The sequence below is a fragment of the Homarus americanus genome, unplaced genomic scaffold, assembly GCF_018991925.1.
Source record: "Homarus americanus isolate GMGI-L3 unplaced genomic scaffold, GMGI_Hamer_2.0 scaffold36734, whole genome shotgun sequence".
Lineage (NCBI taxonomy): Eukaryota > Metazoa > Arthropoda > Malacostraca > Decapoda > Nephropidae > Homarus > Homarus americanus.
The window spans coordinates 8,737,684-8,758,483 of NW_024733126.1; the positions used below are offsets into that span (position 1 = coordinate 8,737,684).

Genomic DNA, 20,800 nt, shown 5'->3' on the forward strand with positions numbered 1-20,800 from the left:
CACCTCCTCCTACCCTCCTTCTGTTATCATCTTCACTATCAGCCTCATCATCCTAGAATTCACCATCATTACCAGTGTAATTAGCATCAACATCTTAATTATTATTATTATTTTAGTTATTATTAACCTCATCATTATCACCACCATCAATATCATCATCATTAACCACACTATCATCATTATATCTTCATCAGATCTCTCATCATTATCATCCGTCCACTGTGCTGTATGGTAGTGGTGGTTGACTATGTAGTAACACAGCGTCTCCTCATTAATGATTAGTATTGGTGGTTGTCTTAATGCATAATGATAGTGGTTGTCTACTGATAGGTTAAATAATGTACTAATGGTGGTTGTCTTAATGCATAATGATAGTGGTTGTCTACTGATAGGTTAAATAATGTACTAATGGTGGTTGTCTTAATGCATAATGATAGTAGTTGTCTACTGATAGTAAATAATGTACTAATGGTTGTCTTAATGCATAATGATAGTGGTTGCTCACTGATAGGTTAAATAATGTACTAATGGTGTTGTCTTAATGCATATGATGGTCACTACTGATAGGTTAAATAATGTACTAATGGTGGTTGTCTTAATGCATAATGATAGTGGTTGTCTACTGATAGGTTAAATAATATAATAATGTGGTTGTCTTAATGACATAATGATAGTGGTTTCCACTGATAGGTTAAATAATGTCTAATGGTGGTTGTCTTAATGCATAATGATAGTGGTTGCTCACTGATAGGTTAAATAATGTACTAATGGTGGTTGTCTTAATGCATAATGATAGTGGTTGTCCACTGATAGGTTAAATAATGTACTAATGGTGGTTGTCTTAATGCATAATGATAGTGGTTGTCTACTGATAGGTTAAATAATGTACTAATGGTGGTTGCTTAATGCATAATGATAGTGGTTGGTTCACTGATAGGTTAAATAATGTACTAATGGTGGTTGCCTTAATGCATAATGATAGTGGTTGTCTCACGATAGGTTAAATAATGTACTAATGGTGGTTGTCTTAATGCATAATGATAGTTTGTTAATGATAGTTAAATAATGTACTAATGGTGGTTGTCTTAATGCATAATGATATGGCTACTGATAGGTTAAATAATGTACTAATGGTGGTTGTCTTAATGCATAATGATAGTGGTTGTCTACTGATAGGTTAAATAATGTACTAATGGTGTTGTCTTAATGCATAATGATAGTGGTTGTCCACTGATAGGTTAAATAATGTACTAATGGTGGTTGTCTTAATGCATAATGATAGTGGTTGTCTACTGATAGGTTAAATAATGTACTAATGGTGGTTGTCTTAATGCATAATGATAGTGGTTGTCTACTGATAGGTTAAATAATGTACTAATGGTGGTTGTCTTAATGCATAATGATAGTAGTTGTCTACTGATAGGTTAAATAATGTACTAATGGTGGTTGTCTTAATGCATAATGATAGTGGTTGTCTACTGATAGGTTAAATAATGTACTAATGGTGGTTGTCTTCCTTACAGTGTGGTCGCAGCCGGGGGTGGTGGTACCTCCGCCTGACGACTCCGACATCCAGGACTACGACTATGAGTACGAGGAGAACACCAACGCCTCTGACGTGTAAGTACCTGTGTGTGTGTGGGGGGGAGGGGTACACATGATCACGGGTGTGTTTACCACTAATAAACGTCAGGTGCGTGCCAGGTAGACACACGGACACATATTTCCTTTTGTCATTCAAGAGTTTAATTTTCCTGCATTTCACAATTATTTTTTCTATTGAACAATATAAGTTTATTTTAATTTAGAATTTTATCCTTTAGTTTAAAGACATGACGGAAGCTCTCACAGCAATATTCAGGGCAGAGGTGTCAGAGAAACATACACAGTAGTGTCACATAATGATGCTGGGAATATGAGATTGTGACACAGTTGTCACATACAGAATTATTAGAGGAACTTCCAGGTACCGAGGCGCTAAAGAAAACCCACAACAGTGTCAGCTTGAGGTGTCAAAGAAGCCCCACGGTAGTGTCAGATATAAGTGTCAGAAGCCCCACGATAGTATCAGGTTCAAGGCGTCAGAGAAGTCACTTAGGCCAGCGTCCCGAGAGAAGTAATTCAAGAATCCCCTCCAGCAGTTCCAAATATAGAATTGTCAAAGACATCCCCACGGCACAGCCATGGAAAAATATGTGAAGAAAACTCTAAGGCAGTGCCAGATAGAGGCATCAAAGGAGCCTCCACACACAGGACCCGGCTACAGGCCCCACCAGCCTCTTCCCGCCATGATGATCACATTCATTCCGCACTGATATCAAAGCAAATCAATTCATCAATTAATCTGACGTGGCTTTGATCCAGCTATTTCTGCCCCCTGTGTACCTCCTACTTGATTTATATGAATTTTCTCCTGGTTTGGGAGTCGTGAAGGACGGGAGGACGCGTGTTCATCCCTTTACGTAGGGTTTTAGTGAGTGGAATAAACGCGACTCAGGCTTAGTAGTCATGGACTTCGTCTTCGTCACCCCCGACTTTTTGTCCGTTTTCTCTGACTCATTGAGAGAGTTGTTTACAGAACTTGTGTCGGATGTTCGTTTAACATTTGTGTTTTGTTCTCATTTTTACCCCACTCTTGTTGAGATCCTCTGTAGACGTAAAAATGGGTAGAGTTATACTCGTGAATTCTTTTTAATATATCCCTAATTGAAATTTTAGACGGTTTCATTGATGGGGCGTCGGTATGCTTCGCTCATCTCCGCCCCCACAGATCGTAAGTATACCTTCTCGCTGTGTGTGGCAATAGTTTTATATGGACTTGTCATCAACCTGCTGGTGAGTCATCGCAGGGGAGTCCGGGGAAGGAAGGAAGGAGTGAGTGGTGATAATCTCTTAAGAAGAATTGTCAGTAAACATTGCTGCTCCTTTTGTGCTGGATGATGGCCTCACTGTGGATCTCTTCCATGATACACTGATTAAATCCGAACCCGCCAAGTATCTTGCGTCATGTTATATACTGTATATATTGTTTTTATTTGTTAATCAACATAAACGATTCATAATCATAATTAGTACATCTTTTAAGTATGAACTATGGTGATAGTTCATATATTTTTATGAAGATCGTCGGTTTACCCGTAAAAGTTGGAACTTTTACACATCCCTTCCAATATCCAGCTCTCTAATGTTTATATGTCTCCTTTATCCCTTTGCCGATTTTTCCTGTCATTTGCATAAATCCAGAGTCATGTAACATTAGTAATATATATTACTTTGTTAACTTGAACTTAATTTGGTATCTTGGTTCGGGTGAGGCGGCTGGACGTACCCAACCATATTTCCCTGTCGCCCACCCCCAGTGCTGGTCCTTGTTGACTCTTGCTCTTACTGTTCCTCGTGTTCCTTCTTTATCACGGTTTATTCATATACCTGCCTTTATCTCTCGTATTTCTTCGTTTAGTCATCTATTTCTAATACTGAGTTACTAAAGTGTAAATCGGGCCTGTGTTCCACATCTTCACATGACGTTGTTACATGCGTCTGTTATTGTTTACATCTTGATCTGCCTGGTGCTTACTCAGTCCTCTCGAAGAACAACCCTATTTAGATAACATTCTTCATCTAACCTCTCATTATTGCTATTCCTTCTTTATTTCCTCATCTTATAAAACTCCTCTACTCATTCATTCATTCATTCCTCACCACCTCTCATCTTCTCTCTCTCTCTCCTTCGTCCTCTTTGTTATTTAGGGTTAGTTTATTTTCCCTCTTACTCTCTATCCCCCACAATGGATGGGTGACTGAGAGCCCTTGTTCACGTATCCATCGACAGGCCTCCAGGTTATAGCTCACTGGACTTGGTAACTCACTGGACTTGGTAAATCACTGGACTTGGTAACTCACTGGACATAGTAACTCACTGGACATGGTAACTCACCTGACATGGTAACTCACTGGACATGGTAGCTCACTGGACTTGGTAACTCACTGGACTTGGTAACTCACTGGACTTGGTAACTCACTGGACATGGTAACTCACTGGACATGGTAACTCACTGGACATGGTAATTCACTGGACATGCCTACTGGCACCACTGGACTTGGTAACTCACTGGACTTGGTAACTCACTGGACTTGGTAACTCACTGGACTTGGTAACTCACTGGACATGGTAACTCACTGGACATGGTAACTCACTGGACATGCTAGCTCACTGGACATGCTAGCTCACTAGACATGCTAGCTCACTAGACATGCTAGCTCATGGAACTTGGTAACTCACTGGACATGCTAGCTCATGTCAGCTCGCTGGACTTGTTTCTACCACGCTATTGGACTTTTTACTTCACCGTATATTGCCTCATTTTGCCTCTGCCTTATTATGAATATTTTCCTCCTCTCCTGCTTCCTCCTTTTCTGCTCCCTCTCCTTCTGCTTCCTCCTCTTCTGCATCCTCCTCTTTTCCTTCTTTCTTTCCTTTTTTCTCCATCTCTCCTCCTTTCCTCCTAATTCTATTTTTTACTCCTCCTCCTCTCATGGTCTCAGAGTTTCAACGGAAGTCATCACTTTTATTTCATTCTCACCCCCCGATGCAACCGCACCACACCACTACATACCCCCTCATACCCACACCTCCCCACTACATACCCCCCACTACATACCACACCCTCACCACACCCCCTCACCACACAAACCCCCACCACACACCCCCACCACATACCCCACCACACCCCACCACACCCCCACCACACCCACCACACCACCACACCCTCCACCACACCCCCTCACCACAACCCCACAACCCCACCACAACCCCACCACACACCCCCACCACACACCCCACCACACACCCCCACCACAACCCCACACCCCACCACACCCCACCACACCCCACACACCACACCCCCACCACACCCCACCACACACCCCCCACCACACACCCCCACCACACTCCCACCACACCCCCCACCACACCCCACCACATCCCTCACCACACCCCCCACCACACCTCACCACAACCCTCACCACAACCCCCCACCACAAACCCTCACCACAACCCCTCACCAACCCCACCACCAACCTCACCACACACACCCCCACCACACACACACCCCCTCACCACACACACCCCCACACACACCCCCACCACACACCTCACCACACACCCACCACATACCACCACATACCTCACCACATACCCGACCACACACCCACCACACCCCACCACACCCCTACCACACAACCCACCCCACGACACACCTTCACGACACACACCCCCACGACACACCCTTCACGACACACCCCATCACCACAACCCCCACCACACCCCCTCACCACAACCCACCTCACATACCTCACCACACCCCCTCACCACACACCCTCACCACACACCCTCACCACACAACCTCACCACACAACCCCCACACACAACCTCACCACACAAACCCTACCACAAACCCCACCACACAAACCCCACCACACAACAACCCTCACCACACACCCTCACCACACACCCTCACCACACCCCCACCACACACCCCCCACCACACACCTCACCACACACCCTGCCACACACCCTCGCCACACAGCCTCGCCACACACCCTCACACACCACACAGCCTCGCCACACACCTCGCCACACTCCCGCGTCACAATGCCAGTGACCGTGCAGGAGTAGGTCATCTGCACTTCTTTTGTCATAAATGGAGTAAAGGAGAACATTATTTCATCAAATTGTAGATAAAAGTACTTTAATTAAGGTTGAGTTTGAGTCCTAAGAATTTATATATTTTCTCAGAGTTTTGTACAGGTGAGTAGTCTTTACTCTGACACAATTGCTATACCTGCCTGGGTGGGGTGTGTGTGTGTGTGTGTGTGTGTTGGGAGATGTGTATGTGTGTGTTGGGGAGATGTGTATGTGTGTTGGGAGATGTGTGTGTGTGTGTGTGTGTGTGTGTGTGTTGGGGAGATGTGGTGTGTGTGTGTGTGTGTGTGTTGGGAAATTAGAAGTATGTAAGTGTCATGTGAGGGTGCGGTTAACACTATCCTGCAGGAAGCTGGGAGGCTGGACGACCCTTCACACCTCCACACGCTACCACGACACCCCGTCCTGGGGCTTCTCCTCCCACCCAAGTACCTTGTCCCACCATCACTTGTACCCTACCCCTACCACCACTACCATCGTGGACCCTACCACCACCACCAGTAACACGCACCACCACCACCACTACTACCATCGTCAGTAACATGCACCACCACTACTACCATCGTCAGTAACATGCACCACCACCACTACTACCACCGCCAATAACATGCACCACCTACTACCACCGCCAGTAACACCACCTACCACCGCCAATAACGTGCACCACCACTACTACCACCGCCAGTAACTTGCACCACCACTACTACCGCCAGTAACTTGCACCACCTACCGCCAATAACGTGCACCACCACTACTACCACCGCCAGTAACTTGCACCACCACTACTACCACCGCCAATAACGTTACCACCACTACTACCACCGCCAGTAACACCACCTACTACCACCGCCAGTAACTTGCACCACCACTACTACCACCGCAGTAACTTGCACCACCACCACTACTACCACCGCCAGTAGCACCACCACTACTACCACCACCACTACTACCACCGCCAATAACATACCACCACTACTACCACCGCCAGTAACACCACCACCACCACTACTACCACCGCCAGTAACTTGCACCACCACTACTACCACCGCCAATAACATGCACCACCACTACTACCACCGCCAGTAACACCACCCACCACTACTACCACCGCCAATAACGTGCACCACCACTACTACCACCGCTAGTAACACCACCACTACTACACAATAACGTGCACCACCACTACTACCACCGCCAGTAACTTGCCACTACTACCACCGCCAATAACATTGCCACCACCATGCTACCTACTACCACCGCCAATAACGTACTACACCGCCAGTAGCACTCACCACTACCACCGCCAATAACGTGCACCACTACTACCACCGTAACTTGCACCACCACTACAACCACCGCCAGTAACACCACCACCACCACTACTACCACCGCCAGTAACACCACCGCTACTACCACCACAATAACGCACCACCTACTACCACCGCCAGTAACTTGCACCACCACTACTACCACCGCCAATAACGTACCACCACTACTACACCGCCAGTAACTTCACCACCACCACCACTACTGCCAAATAACATGCACCACCACCACTACTACCGCCAGTAACTTGCACCACCACCTACCACCGCCAATAACATGCACCCACCTACCGCCAGTAACACCCACCACTACTACCGCCAGTAACATGCCCACCACCACCAGTAACATACCACCACCAGTACCACCACCCAGTAGCATGCACCACCACCATTACCACCAGCAACATGCTCCACCATCATTACCACCACCAGTAACATGCTCCACCACCATTACCACCACCAGTAACATGCTCCACCATTACCACCATCAGTCACCAGTAACATGCACCACAGTAACATTCACCAGTACCACCACCACCAGTAACATGCATCACCACCATTGCCACCACCAGTAACATGCTCCACCACCATTACCACCACCAAGTATGCTCCACCACCACCAGCAACATGCACCACACCAGTAACATGCACCACCACCAGTAACATGCACCACCACCAGTAACATGCACCACCACCAGTAACATGCTCCACCACCAGTAACATGCTCCACCACCAGTAACATGCAGGGTTAACTTACTTATCGTTTATGCGTTGGTCTCGGTTATTGTGTTTTAGTATGTTATTAATGGAAGGTGTTGAAAGGTCTCTCACAGAAGCTGGTGACCTTTGATTTATTTCTCAATCGAATTTACATAGACTATAAAAAGCACTGTAAAGAAAATAGGATAAATGGAAATAGAAACAAATCGACCAAAGAAAACGGCTGAGAGTGAGACAAACTTGTAGCAAAGAAAATTGGGAGATATAAAGAGATAAGAAAATTAACCAACTTAAACGAGCAATATTGAAAGAAAGAATGACCTCTAGAAAGCGGACTACATGATAACAGAAATAAAAGGTAAACTAAAGAAAATTTTGTGAAATTGACAAGTATAAACTGCAAAGAATGAAATTTGCTACAATGAGATTTAAAAAAAAGGGAAGGGAAAAAATCGGGCTGCAACAAAAGCTACGAAGCCTCCTCCCCCCCCCTCCCCCCCTCACACTTCATTATTATTTTTTTGTGATTCAGGTGATCTAAGAGGACCGCCGCCACACTCATTAATTACCTGAGTTAATTGTCTTGACAGGTTTGCCAGGGAGCTTATGCCAGATGTGTAATTAAAACTTTGGTGACTTGGGCGTGGAGTTCACAGTGTGTGGGTGGGTTAGGAGGTGGAGTGAGGGGGGAGGTGATTAACATCTTTCTCACGGTTCCGGTGTGCTATCTACTGGTAATTAGCAGGGAGGAAGTTTGCCTGCTCGCTGCGGGTATTTTGAGGTGGTGGTGCTAGCTACCCCCTCAGACGTGAAACAGAGAAGAAAGACTTGTATTCGTCTGTATCTTTCTTTTGTGCGTGCGATCCTCTTACAGACAAGGTTTTGTTCGTCTGTAATTGCTGTCTCCGTATATCTGGTCAAACCTGTCTGTCTGTCTGTCTGTCTGTCTGTCTGTCTGTGTGCTTACTTGTGTTGTTCTGTCTGTGGCAGTCCATTGTGTCGTATTTTTGGTTCGGTTTGTGTGGATACATATATATATGATAAGGTTTTTTTATTTGCTTAGCATCTCCTCCTGTTAGTGGTGGATGTGTGTGTGTGAAGAGATGACAAAAATTAGTGTTAACCTGATAAAACTTCACTTTGATACCATGGGATCTGCCTAACCTCCTTCCCTCTCCTCGTCTTGGTCTCTTGTTTACCCCCATATGCTCATTCCCCTGCGTGTCTCAGGAGCTGCAGGCTCCTGTAAGTGGCCAGAGCTCCAGTATTCGTTTCCAAGATATAGAAGAATCTCTACACTCCATCATCTGTACCTTCTTGTAAATGACATGGAAGAATTCTGGATACGGTGGCTTTGTGCAAATGTTAGTACAAGGCTTTCCAGGTCATCCAGTTGTTTTAGAGTCTTTTGATAGATCCGAATCATCCCATTCGTACCCCCAGAGTCGACATAAATCTTCAGATACCATCATTTTCTCCTCTCTTGTAGATGGAGATGAGGTGGAGGAATCCGAGTACATTGGTCTGGTATACGTGTAAGTAAAAGGCTCCGCACGTCTCTTGGGTGAAACATATTGACAACCCAGATCCTCTCAGTCTTCCACAGGCTCAAAATAAGTCCTCGTGCTCCACATTCTTTGCTTCGCCAGTAGATGGAGATGAGCTGGAGGAAATGCCACATAGAAATGCTCTCACAAAGTGGGAATGTGCACCAGATGTGAGCAGACTTGTCCCTCCCGGGGAGAGTTTTGCAACTTTTGCCGTCAAGGATATTCAAGTTGCGTCCTAAAGCTGCCCATTTTCCTGTCACGTACTTGCCAGGTTCTCATGGATGTGGCTGTGCATCGCCATCTTCGAGTCAGATTTCGTCTACAATTCCTCATCTTCCTCATAATAATTACTCAGTAACTCTTCCAATAACCAACCTATCGGGCTAAATAGCGTGAACATTGCAGGTTTGCTCCTGCCCACTCACATCTGCCTGATACAGTTTCACGGTTGTCAAAGTGAACTCCTAAGTTGTTTTTGCTTGTTGAATGCATCATCGCTACAGTTTGAATGATTAATAACTCAGCCAAAGGGGGGCGCCTTGTTATATGGCTGGGAATGTCATCAATAAGTTTACTTTTTAACTTAAACGACGTGCAATATTCTACCACAGGCTGATGCAGGTTCGACTCACTGCTTATTGTTGGTTCACAAAACACAATCTGTCTTTTGTGTGAAAGGGAAGCTTTGTATCATAATCGCTGAGCGTTTTGCTGCTCCTGCAGCTACTCCCCTCTTTCCTGGTGCTCCCTCAGGCCATCCTCGCGCCTGGGTGATCAAAAACCCGTCGTAGCGTCATCAAGAGCTGTGTAAATAATTTTTTAACCAACAACAACGTCAGCGTTTGTGTATGTGATGCTGGTATATCGCGCAAATCTCTCTCTCTCTTTCTCATGTAATATCCATCTGAAACGGAGCTTCAGCTGCTATATTTCACTCCAGTGTGTGTCATGGAACATGTCAACAAGCTAGTGCATGTGTCAGCCATTAGGGGTGCTCTCGTTAAAACAGTTCCTTCCCATATCGGGAGAGGAGCTTAAAAACATCGGTCTGCGTATAAATGCACCCATCCGTCATGCGTTCGTTCGACAATTTTTCCGTCTGTGAATGTGTCCGTCCATGAATGTCCGTCCGTAGGTTAGAGATTAATGACAACGAAAAAGAAGTCTAGTAAATGTTAACGAAACTTGATAGTTTCTATAATCCGTATTATAATCTTTATTGTACAGTACATAGTTATGGCCTCTTGGTCCGAGTTATTATTTTTGGCCGGGGACGTTACCGCCTTTATTGGTAATTTTGTCTACATGAATCTCGATATAAAGTCTGTTTCAAAACTCTGGATACTCGTTTGACTAGAAAGTGTAGTTGTTGTACTCCGTTTCAGGGGTTCTGCTTCACGTAAATATACCCGCCATTCCTTGCATTTTTTGTCACCCTCAACAAGTCTGTTTCGCCTGTATATAGCGTCATCACGCTTTCAGTATGTTACTAATTGTCTTGTGTGAATTTCCCGTATGGTATCTTCTAACTTACCGAACTTAACTTAAAATTTGACTCCCCAGAAAGATCTACGAAACGGGAGAGTTCACCTTTAAAGATACATAAAATTAACTTATCAAAACACTAACCTGACATAAGATTCTGGCTTTGACAGGAGTGGGCTCAACTCCATCACATATCTGTGCATCCCAAGATTCCTTCGAGATAGCTACCACAAGACTGTTTTGGTTTGCTGTTAATAGAGTAACCTATTCTTAACTGTTGATACATAGCGCAGGTTCGGGTACTTTGTTTGACTACCCAAGTGTATAGTATTATTATTATGCATTAAATACAGATACAGTATTTTCTATATGAGTTCTTTGTTTCCTTCTTAACACTGACCTGATGTGACCTCTGGTTCTCCCTGGGAGCGGGCTCAGCGCCAACAACAGCAGCCTGAGAGTGACCCGCCGCCTTAACAACGTGACCAAGGACTCGGGCGATACCGTCAAGCTCAAGTGCGAGTTCACAGGTGATCCTTCTCCAACCCGCTTCAAGTGGTACAAGAACGAGGCGCCAGTCATCGAGAAAGGGCCGCGTCAATGACAAGAAGTAAGTAGATGTTGATCCAGTCAGTGACGGTGTGGGTGGGAAAGGTCCAGCCAGTGACGGTGTGTTGTAGGGAAAGGGTCTGAACAGATGATGTGGGTGGTAAAAGGTCTGGCCAGTATTTGTGTGGTAGTAGGGGTGCTGGTCTGAAATAGTACGGTGGTAGGTGGTGCTGGTCCAGCCAAAGATGGGGGTGGGTGCTGGTCCAGCTAGTGATGGTGTGGGTAGCGGGTGCTGGTCCAGCTAGTGACGGTGTGGTAGTAGTGTGGTATTCAGCCAGTGACGGTGGGTAGTAGTGGTTGCTGGCCCAGCCAATGGTAACGGATAAGACAGGGTGGTGGCCCAGGGGCAGGATGGTGTGGTAGGTGGGTGCTGGTCCAGCCGTGACGGTAGCAGGGTGTCAGTCCAGCCAGTGACGGTGTGGTAGTAGTGGGTGGTAACCAGCCAGTGACTGTAGGCGGTAGGAAGGGGTCCAGCCAGCACGTGTGGTAGTAAGGTCCAGTCAAAGTGACTATGGTAGTAGGGTGCTGGTCCAGTCATTGGCGGTGTGGTAGTAGTGGTGCTGGTCCAGCTGGGGGTGACGGTGTGGTGTAGTAGGGTGCTGGTCCAGCTGGGCTGGCGGTGTGGTGAGTAGTGTGTGGTGCTGGTCCAGTCATTGGTGTGTGGTAGTAGTGTGGGTGCTGGTCCAGTCAGTGACGGTGTGGTGGTAGTGGGGTGCTGGTCCAGTCAGTGATGGTGTAGGCAGGGCATATCCAGTCAGACGGTGTGTGGTGTAGTGGGTGCTGGTCCAGCCAGTGACGGTGGTAGAAGGCGGTCCAGTCAGGACGGTGGGGTGGTGTGGGTGCTAACCAGTCATTGGCGGGTGGTAGTGGGTGCTGTTCAGTCAGTGATGGTGGTAGGTGCTGGTCCAGCCAGTGACGGTGTGGTAGTAGTGGGTGTTGGTCCAGTCAGACGGTGTAGCAGCCATCCAGTCATTATGTGGTAGTAGGGCATGGTCCAGTCATTGGCGGTGTGGTGGAAGGGTGCTGGTCCAGTTGGCGGTGTGGTGGTAGGGTCCAGTCAGTGACGGTGGTAGTAGGGGAAGCATCCAGTCAGTGACGGTGTGGGTGGTAGGGTGCTGGTCCAGTCAGTGACGGTGGTAGGGTGCTATCCATTACAGGGTGTAGGTAAAGGGTCCAGTCATTATGCAGGGTGCCAGTCCAGTCATTACGGTGGTAGTAGGGTGCTGGTCCAGTCAGACGGTGGTAGGTGGTGCTGGTCTGTCATTATGGTAGCTAATTCAGTCACCAGGAGGTGTGTGTAGTGTGCTGGTCCAGTCAGTGACGATGTGGTGGTGTGGGTCTGGGCTGGGTGGTCTGGTCCAGTCAGTGACGGTGTGGTGGTGGTAGGTGCTGGTCCAGTCATGTGCGGTGTGGTGGTAGTGGTGCTGGTCAGTCAGTGACGGTGGGGTGGAGTGTGCTGGTCCAGTCAGTGTGGAGTGGTGCTGGTCCAGTCAGTGACGGTGTGGTGGTAGTGGGTGCTGGTCAGTCATTGGCGGTGTGGTAGTAGGGGTGGTGGTCAGTCAGTGACGGTGTGTGGTGGTAGTGGGTGCTGGTCCAGTCAGTGACGCGGTGTGGTGGTGAGTGGGTGCTGGTCCAGTCAGGTGACGGTGTGGTGGTAGTGGGTGCTGGTCCAGTCAGTGACGGTGTGGTAGTAGTGGGTGCTGGTCAGTCAGTGACGGTGTGGTGGTAGTGGGTGCTGGTCAGTCTCGGTGACAGTGTGTGGTGGTGGTGGTCAGTCAGTGACGGGTAGTGTCTGGTCAGTCAAGTGTGGTGGTGGTCAGGCTGACGGTGTGGTGTAGTGGGTGCTGGTCCAGTCAGTGACGGTGTGGTAGTGGCTGGTCCAGTAGTGACGGTGTGGTGGTAGTGGGTGCTGGTCAGTCAGTGACGGTGGGTAGGTGGGTGGTCAGTAGTGACGGTGGGGTTTGGTCAGTCAGTGGCGGTGTGTGTAGTGGGTGGTGGTCAGTCAGTGACGGTGTGGTAGTAGTGGGTGCTGGTCCAGTCAGTGACGGTGTGGTGGTAGTGGGTGCTGGTCAGTCAGTGACGGTGTGGTGTAGTGGTGCTGGTCAGTCATGGCGTGTGGTAGTAGTGGGTGCTGGCCAGTCAGTGACGGTGTGGTGGTAGTGGGTGCTGGTCCAGTCTTGGCGGTGTGGTGGTAGTGGGTGCTGGTCCAGTCATTGGCGGTAGAGTGGGTGCTGGTCAGTTAGTGACGGTGTGGTGGTAGTGGTGCTGGTCCAGTCAGTGATGGTGTGGTGTAGTGGGTGCTGGTCCAGTCACTGACGGTGTGGTGGTAGTGGGTGCTGGTCCAGTCAGTGACGGTGTGTGTGGTGGGTGCTGGTCAGTCAGTGACGGTGTGGTGGTAGTGGGTGCTGGTCCAGTCAGTGACGTGTGGTGGTAGTGGGTGCTGGTCCAGTCAGTGACGGTGTGGTGGTAGTGGGTGCTGGTCCCGGGCGGTGTGGTGGTAGTGGGTGCTGGTCAGTCAGTGGCGTATTGGTGGTAGTGGGTGCTGGTCAGTCAGTGACGGTGTGTGGTGGTAGTGGGTGCTGGTCCAGTCAGTGACGGTGTGGTGGTAGTGGGTGCTGGTCCAGTCATTGGCGTGTGGTAGTGGGTGCTGGTCAGTCAGTGACGGTGTGGTGGTAGTGGGTGCTGGTCCAGTCAGTGACGGTGTGGTGGTAGTGGGTGCTGGTCCAATCATTGGCGGTGTGGTGGTAGTGGGTGCTGGTCAGTCAGTGACGGTGTGGAAGTAGTGGGTGCTGGTCCAGTCAGTGACGGTGTGGTGGTAGTGGGTGCTGGTCCAGTCATTGGCGGTGTGGTGGTAGTGCTGGTCAGTCAGTGACGTGGTAGTGGGTGCTGGTCCAGTCAGTGACGGTGTGGTGGTAGTGGGTGCTGGTGGTCAGTCAGTGACGGTGTGGTAGTGGGTGCTGGTCCAGTCAGTGACGGTGTGGTAGTAGTGGTGGTGGTCCAGTCGGTGACGGTGTGGTGTAGTGGTTGCTGGTCCAGTCAGTTTAACGATATGTTAGTAGTGGTGGTGGTCGCGGGACGTGTGTGTAGTGGGTGCTGGTCCAGTCAGTGACGGTTGTGTGGTAGTAGTGGGTGCTGGTCAGTTAGTGACGGTGTGGTGGTAGTGGGTGCTGGTCCAGTCAGGCGGTGTGCATCAGTGACGTGTGTACTGGTCACAACTGTGGTAGTGGTGGTGGTCCAGTCAGTGACGGTGTGGTAGTAGTGGGTGGTGGTCAGTCAGTGGTGTGGTGTGTGGTGCTGGTCCAGTCAGTGACTGTGTGGTAGTGGGTGCTGGTCCAGTCATTGGCGGTGTGGTAGTAGTGGGTGCTGGTCAGTCAGTGACGTGTGTGGTGGTAGTGGGTGCTGGTCCAGTCATTGGCGGTGTGTGGTGTGGGTGCTGGTCAGTCATTGGCGGTGTGGTAGTAGTGGGTGCTGGTCCAATTAGTGACGGTGTGTGGTGTGGTGCTGGTTCAGCGTGTGGTGTGTGGTGGTAGTGGGTGCTGGTCAGTCACTGACGGTGTGGTGGTAGTGGGTGCTGGTCCAGTCAGTGACGGTGTGTAGTAGTGGTGCTGGTCCAGTCAGTGACGGTGTGGTGGTAGTGGGTGCTGGTCAGTCAGTGACGGTGTGGTGGTAGTGGGTGCTGGTCCAGTCAGTGACGGTGTGTGGTGAGTAGTGGTGCTGGTCCGGTCGGTGACGGTGTGGTAGTAGTGGGTGCTGGTCCAGTCAGTGACGGTGTGGTGGTGGGTGCTGGTCCAGTCAGTGAACGTGAGTGGTGGTAGTGGGTGCTGGTCCAGTCAGTGACGGTGTGGTGGTAGTGGGTGCTGGTCAGTCATTGGCGGTGTGGTAGTAGTGGGTGCTGGTCAGTCGGTGACGGTGTGGTGGTAGTGGGTGCTGGTCAGTCAGGTGACGGTTGTGGGTAGTGGTCCAATCATTGGTGTGGTGGTAGTGGGTGCTGGTCCAGTCAGTGACGGTGTGAAGTAGTGGGTGCTGGTCAGTCAGTGACGGTGTGGTGGTGGGTGCTGGTCAGTCATTGGCGGTGTGGTGGTGGTGCTGGTCAGTCAGTGACGGTGTGGTGGTAGTGGTGCTGGTCCAGTCAGTGACGTGATGACGGTCCAGTCAGTAGGCGTGTGGTGGTAGTGGTGCTGCAGTCAGTGACGGTGTGGTGGTAGTGGGTGCTGGTCCAGTCGTGGCAATGGTGGAGTGGGTGCTGAGCCAGTCAGTGACGGTGTGGTGTTAGTGGGTGCTGGTCAGTCATTGGCGGTGTGGTGGTGGGTGCTGGTCAGTCAGTGACGGTGTGGTAGTAGTGGGTGCTGGTCAGTCAGTAGACGGTTGTGGTGGTAGTGGGTGCTGGTCCAGTCAGTGACGGTGTGGTGTAGTGGGTGCTGGTCAGTCAGTGACGATGTGGTGGTAGTGGGTGCTGGTCCAGTCGTGACAGTGTGGTATAGTTGGTGCTGGTCCAGTCAGTGACGTGTGTGGTGGTAGTGGTGCTGGTTCGGTCATTGACGGTGTGGTGGTAGTGGGTGCTGGTCCAGTCGGCGGTGGGTGGTAGTGGGTGCTGGTCAGTCAGTGACGGTGTGGTAGTAATGGGTGCTGGTCAGTCAGTGACGGTGGTGGTAGTGGGTGCTGGTCCAGTCTTGGCGGTGTGGTAGTAGTGGGTGGTGGTCCAGTGTGACGGTGTGGTGGTAGTGGGTGCTGGTCCAGTCCAGTGACGGTGTGGTGGTAGTGGGTGCTGGTCAGTCGGTGGGCGGTGTGGTGTAGTGGGTGCTGGTCAGTCAGTGACGGTGTGGTGGTAGTGGGTGCTGGTCCAGTCAGTGACGGTGTGGTAGTAGTGGGTGCTGGTCAGTCAGTGACGGTGTGGTAGTAGTGGTTGCTGGTCCAGCAATTAACGAGTGTGTAGTGGGTGGTCAGGCAGTGACGGTGGAGTAGTGGGCTGCAGCCAGTGACGTGGGTAGTGGGTGCTGGTCAGTTAGTGACGGTGTGCACACGTAGTGGGGGTGGTCCAGTCAGACGTGACGTCCAGTAGATGACAGTGTGGTAGTGGGTGCTGGTCCAGTCAGTGACGGTGTGGTAGTAGTGGTGGTGGTCCAGTCAGTGGCGGAGGTGGTAGTGGGTGCTCACAACAGTGCGCTGGCCAGTCATTGGCGGTGTGTGGTAGTGGGTGCTGGTCAGTCAGTGACGGTGGGTACCACCGTGGTGGTGGGTGGGTGCTGGTCCAGGGCGGAACCCTCAGTGACGGTGTGGTGGTAGTGGGTGCTGGTCAGTCACTGACGGTGTGTGGTGGTAGTGGGTGCTGGTCCAGTCAGTGACGGTGTGGTAGTAGTGGGTGCTGGTCAGTCAGTGACGGTGTGGTGTAGTGGGTGCTGGTCCAGTCAGTGACGGTGTGGTGGTAGTGGGTGCTGGTCCAGTCGTGACGCGGTGTGGTGGTAGTGGGTGCTGGTCCAGTCATGTGCAGATGGTGTGCTGTGATGACGGTGTGTGGGGTAGTGGTGCTGGTCAGTCAGTGACGGTGGTAGTGGGTGCTGGTCCAGTCAGTAGGGTGTGGTGGTAGTGAGGTGCTGGTCAGTCATTGGCGGTGTGGTAGTAGTGGTGCTGGTCCAGTCAGTGACGGTGTGGTGGTAGTGGGTGCTGGTCCAGTCAGTGACAATGGTGTGGTAGTGGGTGCTGGTCCAGTCATTGTGTGGTGGTAGTGGGTGCTGGTCAGTCAGTGACAGTGTGGGTAGTGGGTGCTGGTCCAGTCAGTGACGGTGTGGTGGTAGGTGGGTGCTGGTCCAGTCGTGGCGGTGTGGTGGTAGTGGGTGCTGGGTCCAGTCAGTGACGGTGTGGTGGTAGTGGGTGCTGGTCCAGTCAGTGACGGTGTGGTAGTAGTGGGTGCTGGTCCAGTCAGTGACGTGTGTGGTGGTAGTGGGTGCTGGTCCAGCAGTGACGGTGTGGAGGTGAGGTGCTGGTCAGTCATTGGCGGTGTGGTGGTGGTGGGTGCTGGCCAGTCAGTGACGGTGTGGGTGGTAGTGGTGCTGGTCCAGTCATTGGCGGTGTGGTGGTGAGTGGGTGCTGGTCAGTCAGTGACGGTGTGGTGTGAGTGGGTGCTGGTCCAGTCGAGCGACAGTGTGGTGGTAGTGGGTGCTTCAGTCAGTGACGGTGTGGTGGTGGTGCTGGTGGTCAGTGACGGTGTGGTGGTAGTGGTTGCTGGTCAGGGTAGTGACGGTGTGGTAGTAGTGGGTGCTGGTCAGTCAGTGACGGTGTGGTGGTAGTGGGTGCTGGTCAGTCATTGGCGGTGTGGTGGTAGTGGGTGCTGGTCAGTCAGTGACGGTGGTGGGTAGTGGTGCTGGTCAGTCAGTGACGGTGTGGTGGTAGTAGTGGTGCTGGTCCCAGTCAGTGACGGTGTGGTGGTAGTGGGTGCTGGTCCAGTCGTGGCGGTGTGTGGTGGTAGTGGGTGCTGGTCCAGTCAGTGACGGTGTGGTGGTAGTGGGTGCTGGTCCAGTCAGTGACGGTGTGGTGGTAGTGGGTGCTGGTCAGTCAGTGACGGTGTGGTGTAGTGGTGCTGATCCAGTCAGTGACGGTGTGGTGGTAGTAGTGCTGGTCCAGTCAGTGACGGTGTGGTAATAGTGGGTGCTGGTCCAGTCAGTGACAGGTGTGTGGTGGTAGTGGGTGCTGGTCAGTCAGTGACGGATGTGTGGTGGCAGGTGGGTGTGGTCCAGTCAGTGACGGTGTGAGGTGGGAGTGGGTGCTGGTCAGTCATTGGCGGTGTGTGTGAGTGGGTGCTGGTCAGTCAGTGACGTGTGGTGGTAGTGGGTGCTGGTCCGTGCGTGTGGTGGGTGGCTGGTCAGTCAGTGACGGTGTGGTGGTAGTGAGTGCTGGTCCAGTCATTGGCGTGAGGTGGTGGCAGTGGGTGCTGGTCAGTCAGTGGCGGTGTGGTGGTAGTGGGTGCTGGTCAGTCAGTGACGGTGTGTGGAGTAGTGGGTGCTGGTCCAGTCAGTGACGGTGTGGTGGTGAGTGGGTGCTGGTCCAGTCAGTGACGGTGTGGTGAGTGGGTGCTGGTCCAGTCAGTGGCGGTGTGGTGGTAGTAGTGGGTGCTGGTCGGTCATTGGCGGTGTGGTGTAGTGGGTGCTGGTCCAGTCGATGACGGTGGATGAGTGGGTGCTGGTCAGTCATTGCGGTGTGGTAGTAGTGGGTGCTGGTCAGTCAGTGACGGTGTGGTGGTAGTGGGTGCTGGTCAGTCAGTGGCAGTGTGTGGTGGTAGTGGGTGCTGGGTCCCGGTCATTGGCGGTGTGGTGGTAGTGGGTGCTGGTCAGTCAGTGACGGTGTGGTGGTAGTGGGTGCTGGTCCAGTCAGTGACGGTGTGGTGGTAGTGGGTGCTGGTCAGTCTTGGCATGTGTGTGGTGGGTGCTGGTCAGTCAGTGACGTGTGTGGTGAGTAGTGGGTGCTGGTCCAGTCGTGACGGTGTGGTAGTGGGTGCTGGTCAGTCAGTGACGGTGTGGTGGTAGTGGGTGCTGGTCCAGTCAGTGACGGTGTGGTGGTAGTGGGTGCTGGTCAGTCAGTGACGGTGTGGTAGTAGTGGGTGCTGGTCCAGTCAGTGACAGTGTGGTGGTAGTGGGTGCTGGTCAGTCGTGGCGGTGTGGTGGCAGTGGGTGCTGTCAGTCTGGCAGTGTGGTGGTAGTGGGTGCTCAGTCAGTCGTGGCGGTGTGGTGGTAGTGGGTGCTGGTCCAGTCAGTGACGGGGTGTGGTGGTAGTGGGTGCTGGTGGTCAGTCCATTGGCGGTGTGGTGGTAGTGGGTGCTGGTCAGTCAGTGACAGTGTGGTGGTAGTGCTGGCGAGTCCAGTCAGTGGCGGTGTGGTGGTAGTGGGTGCTGGTCAGTCCGGTGACGGTGTGTGGTGGTGATGTGTGCTGTGGTCAGTCGGCTGACGGTGTGGTGGTGGTGGGTGCTGGTCCAGTCAGTGACGGTGTGGTGGTAGTGGGTGCTGGTCAGTCATTGTGGCGGTGGTGGTAGTGGTGCTGGTCCAGTCAGTGACGGTGTGGTGTGAGTGGGTGCTGGTCCAGTCGTGGCGGTGTGGTGGTAGTGGGTGCTGGTCCAGTCAGTGACGGTGTGGTGTGGGTGCTGGTCCAGTCAGTGACGTTTGTTGGTAGTGGGTGCTGGGTCAGTCGGTGACGAGTGTGGTGGTAGTGGGTGCTGGTCAGAGGCTGGCGGTGTGTGTTGGCAGTGGGTGCTGGTCAGTCATTGGCGGTGTGTGGTGGTAGTGGGTGCTGGTCAGTCATTGGCGGTGGTGGTAGTGGGTGCTGGTCCAGTCGCTGGCGGTGTGGTGGTAGTGGGTGCTGGTCCAGTCGTGGCAGTGTGGTGGTAGTGGGTGCTGGTCAGTCAGTGACAGTGTGGTGGTAGTGGGTGCTGGTCCAGTCATTGGCGGTGTGGTGGTAGTGGGTGCTGGTGGTCAGTGGCGGTGTGGTGGTAGTGGGTGCTGGGGTCCCGAGTCGTGGCACTGACGGTGGTAGTGGGTGCTGGTCAGTCAGTGACGGTGTGGTGGTAGTGGGTGCTGGTCAGTCAGCTGACGTGTGGTGGTAGTGGGTGCTGGTCCAGTCATTGGTTGTGGTAGTAGTGGTGCTGGTCAGTCATTGGCGGGTGTGGTGGTGGCAGTGGGTGCTGGTCAGAGTCGTGGCATGGTGGTAGTGGGTGCTGGTCAGTCATTGGCGGTGGTGGTGGTAGTGGGTGCTGGTCAGTCATTGGCGGTGTGGTGGTAGTGGGTGCTGGTCAGTCATTGACGGTGTGGTGGTAGTGGGTGCTGGTCCAGTCAGTGACGGTGTGGTGGTAGTGGGTGCTGGTCCAGTCATTGGCGGTGTGGTGTAGTGGGTGCTGGTCCAGTCAGTGAGCGGTGTGGTGGTAGTGGGTGCTGGTCCAGTCGTGGCGGTGTGTGGTGTGGTGGGTGCTGGTCCGGTCGGTGACGGAGTATTGGTGGGTGCTGGTCAGTCAGTGACGGTGTGGTGGTGTGGGTGCTGGTCCAGTCAGACTGACAGTGTGGTGGTAGTGGGTGCTGGTCCAGTCAGTGACAGTGTGGTGGTAGTGGGTGTGGTCCAGTCAGTGACAGTGTGGTGGAGTGGGTGCTGAATCCAGTCATTGGCGGTGTGGAGTAGTGGGTGCTGGTCAGTCAGTGACGGTGTGGTGGTAGTGGGTGCTGGTCAGTCGTGGCGGTGTGGTAGTAGTGGGTGCTGGTCCAGTCAGTGACGGTGTGGTGGTAGTGCTGGTCAGTCAGTGACGGTGTGGTGGTATTGGTGCTGGTCAGTCATTGGCGGTGTGTGGTGGTAGTGGGTGCTGGTCAGTCAGTGACGATGTGGTGGTAGTGGGTGCTGGTCCAGTCATTGGCGGTGTGGTAGTAGTGGGTGCTGGT

The 20,800-nt window shown here is 51.8% G+C and overlaps 1 protein-coding gene across 1 annotated transcript in view; it reads left to right on the top strand.

Annotated features, from left to right (window-relative positions):
• Positions 1 to 20,800, top strand: part of LOC121869289 (inactive tyrosine-protein kinase transmembrane receptor ROR1-like) — a 176,111-nt gene that overhangs the window by 77,953 nt on the left and 77,358 nt on the right. Inside the window, exons 5-6 of the mRNA XM_042370535.1 lie at positions 1,524 to 1,620; positions 11,211 to 11,387. Coding sequence (XP_042226469.1) covers positions 1,524 to 1,620; positions 11,211 to 11,387 — 274 coding nt within the window. The remainder of the gene's footprint in view (positions 1 to 1,523; positions 1,621 to 11,210; positions 11,388 to 20,800) is intronic.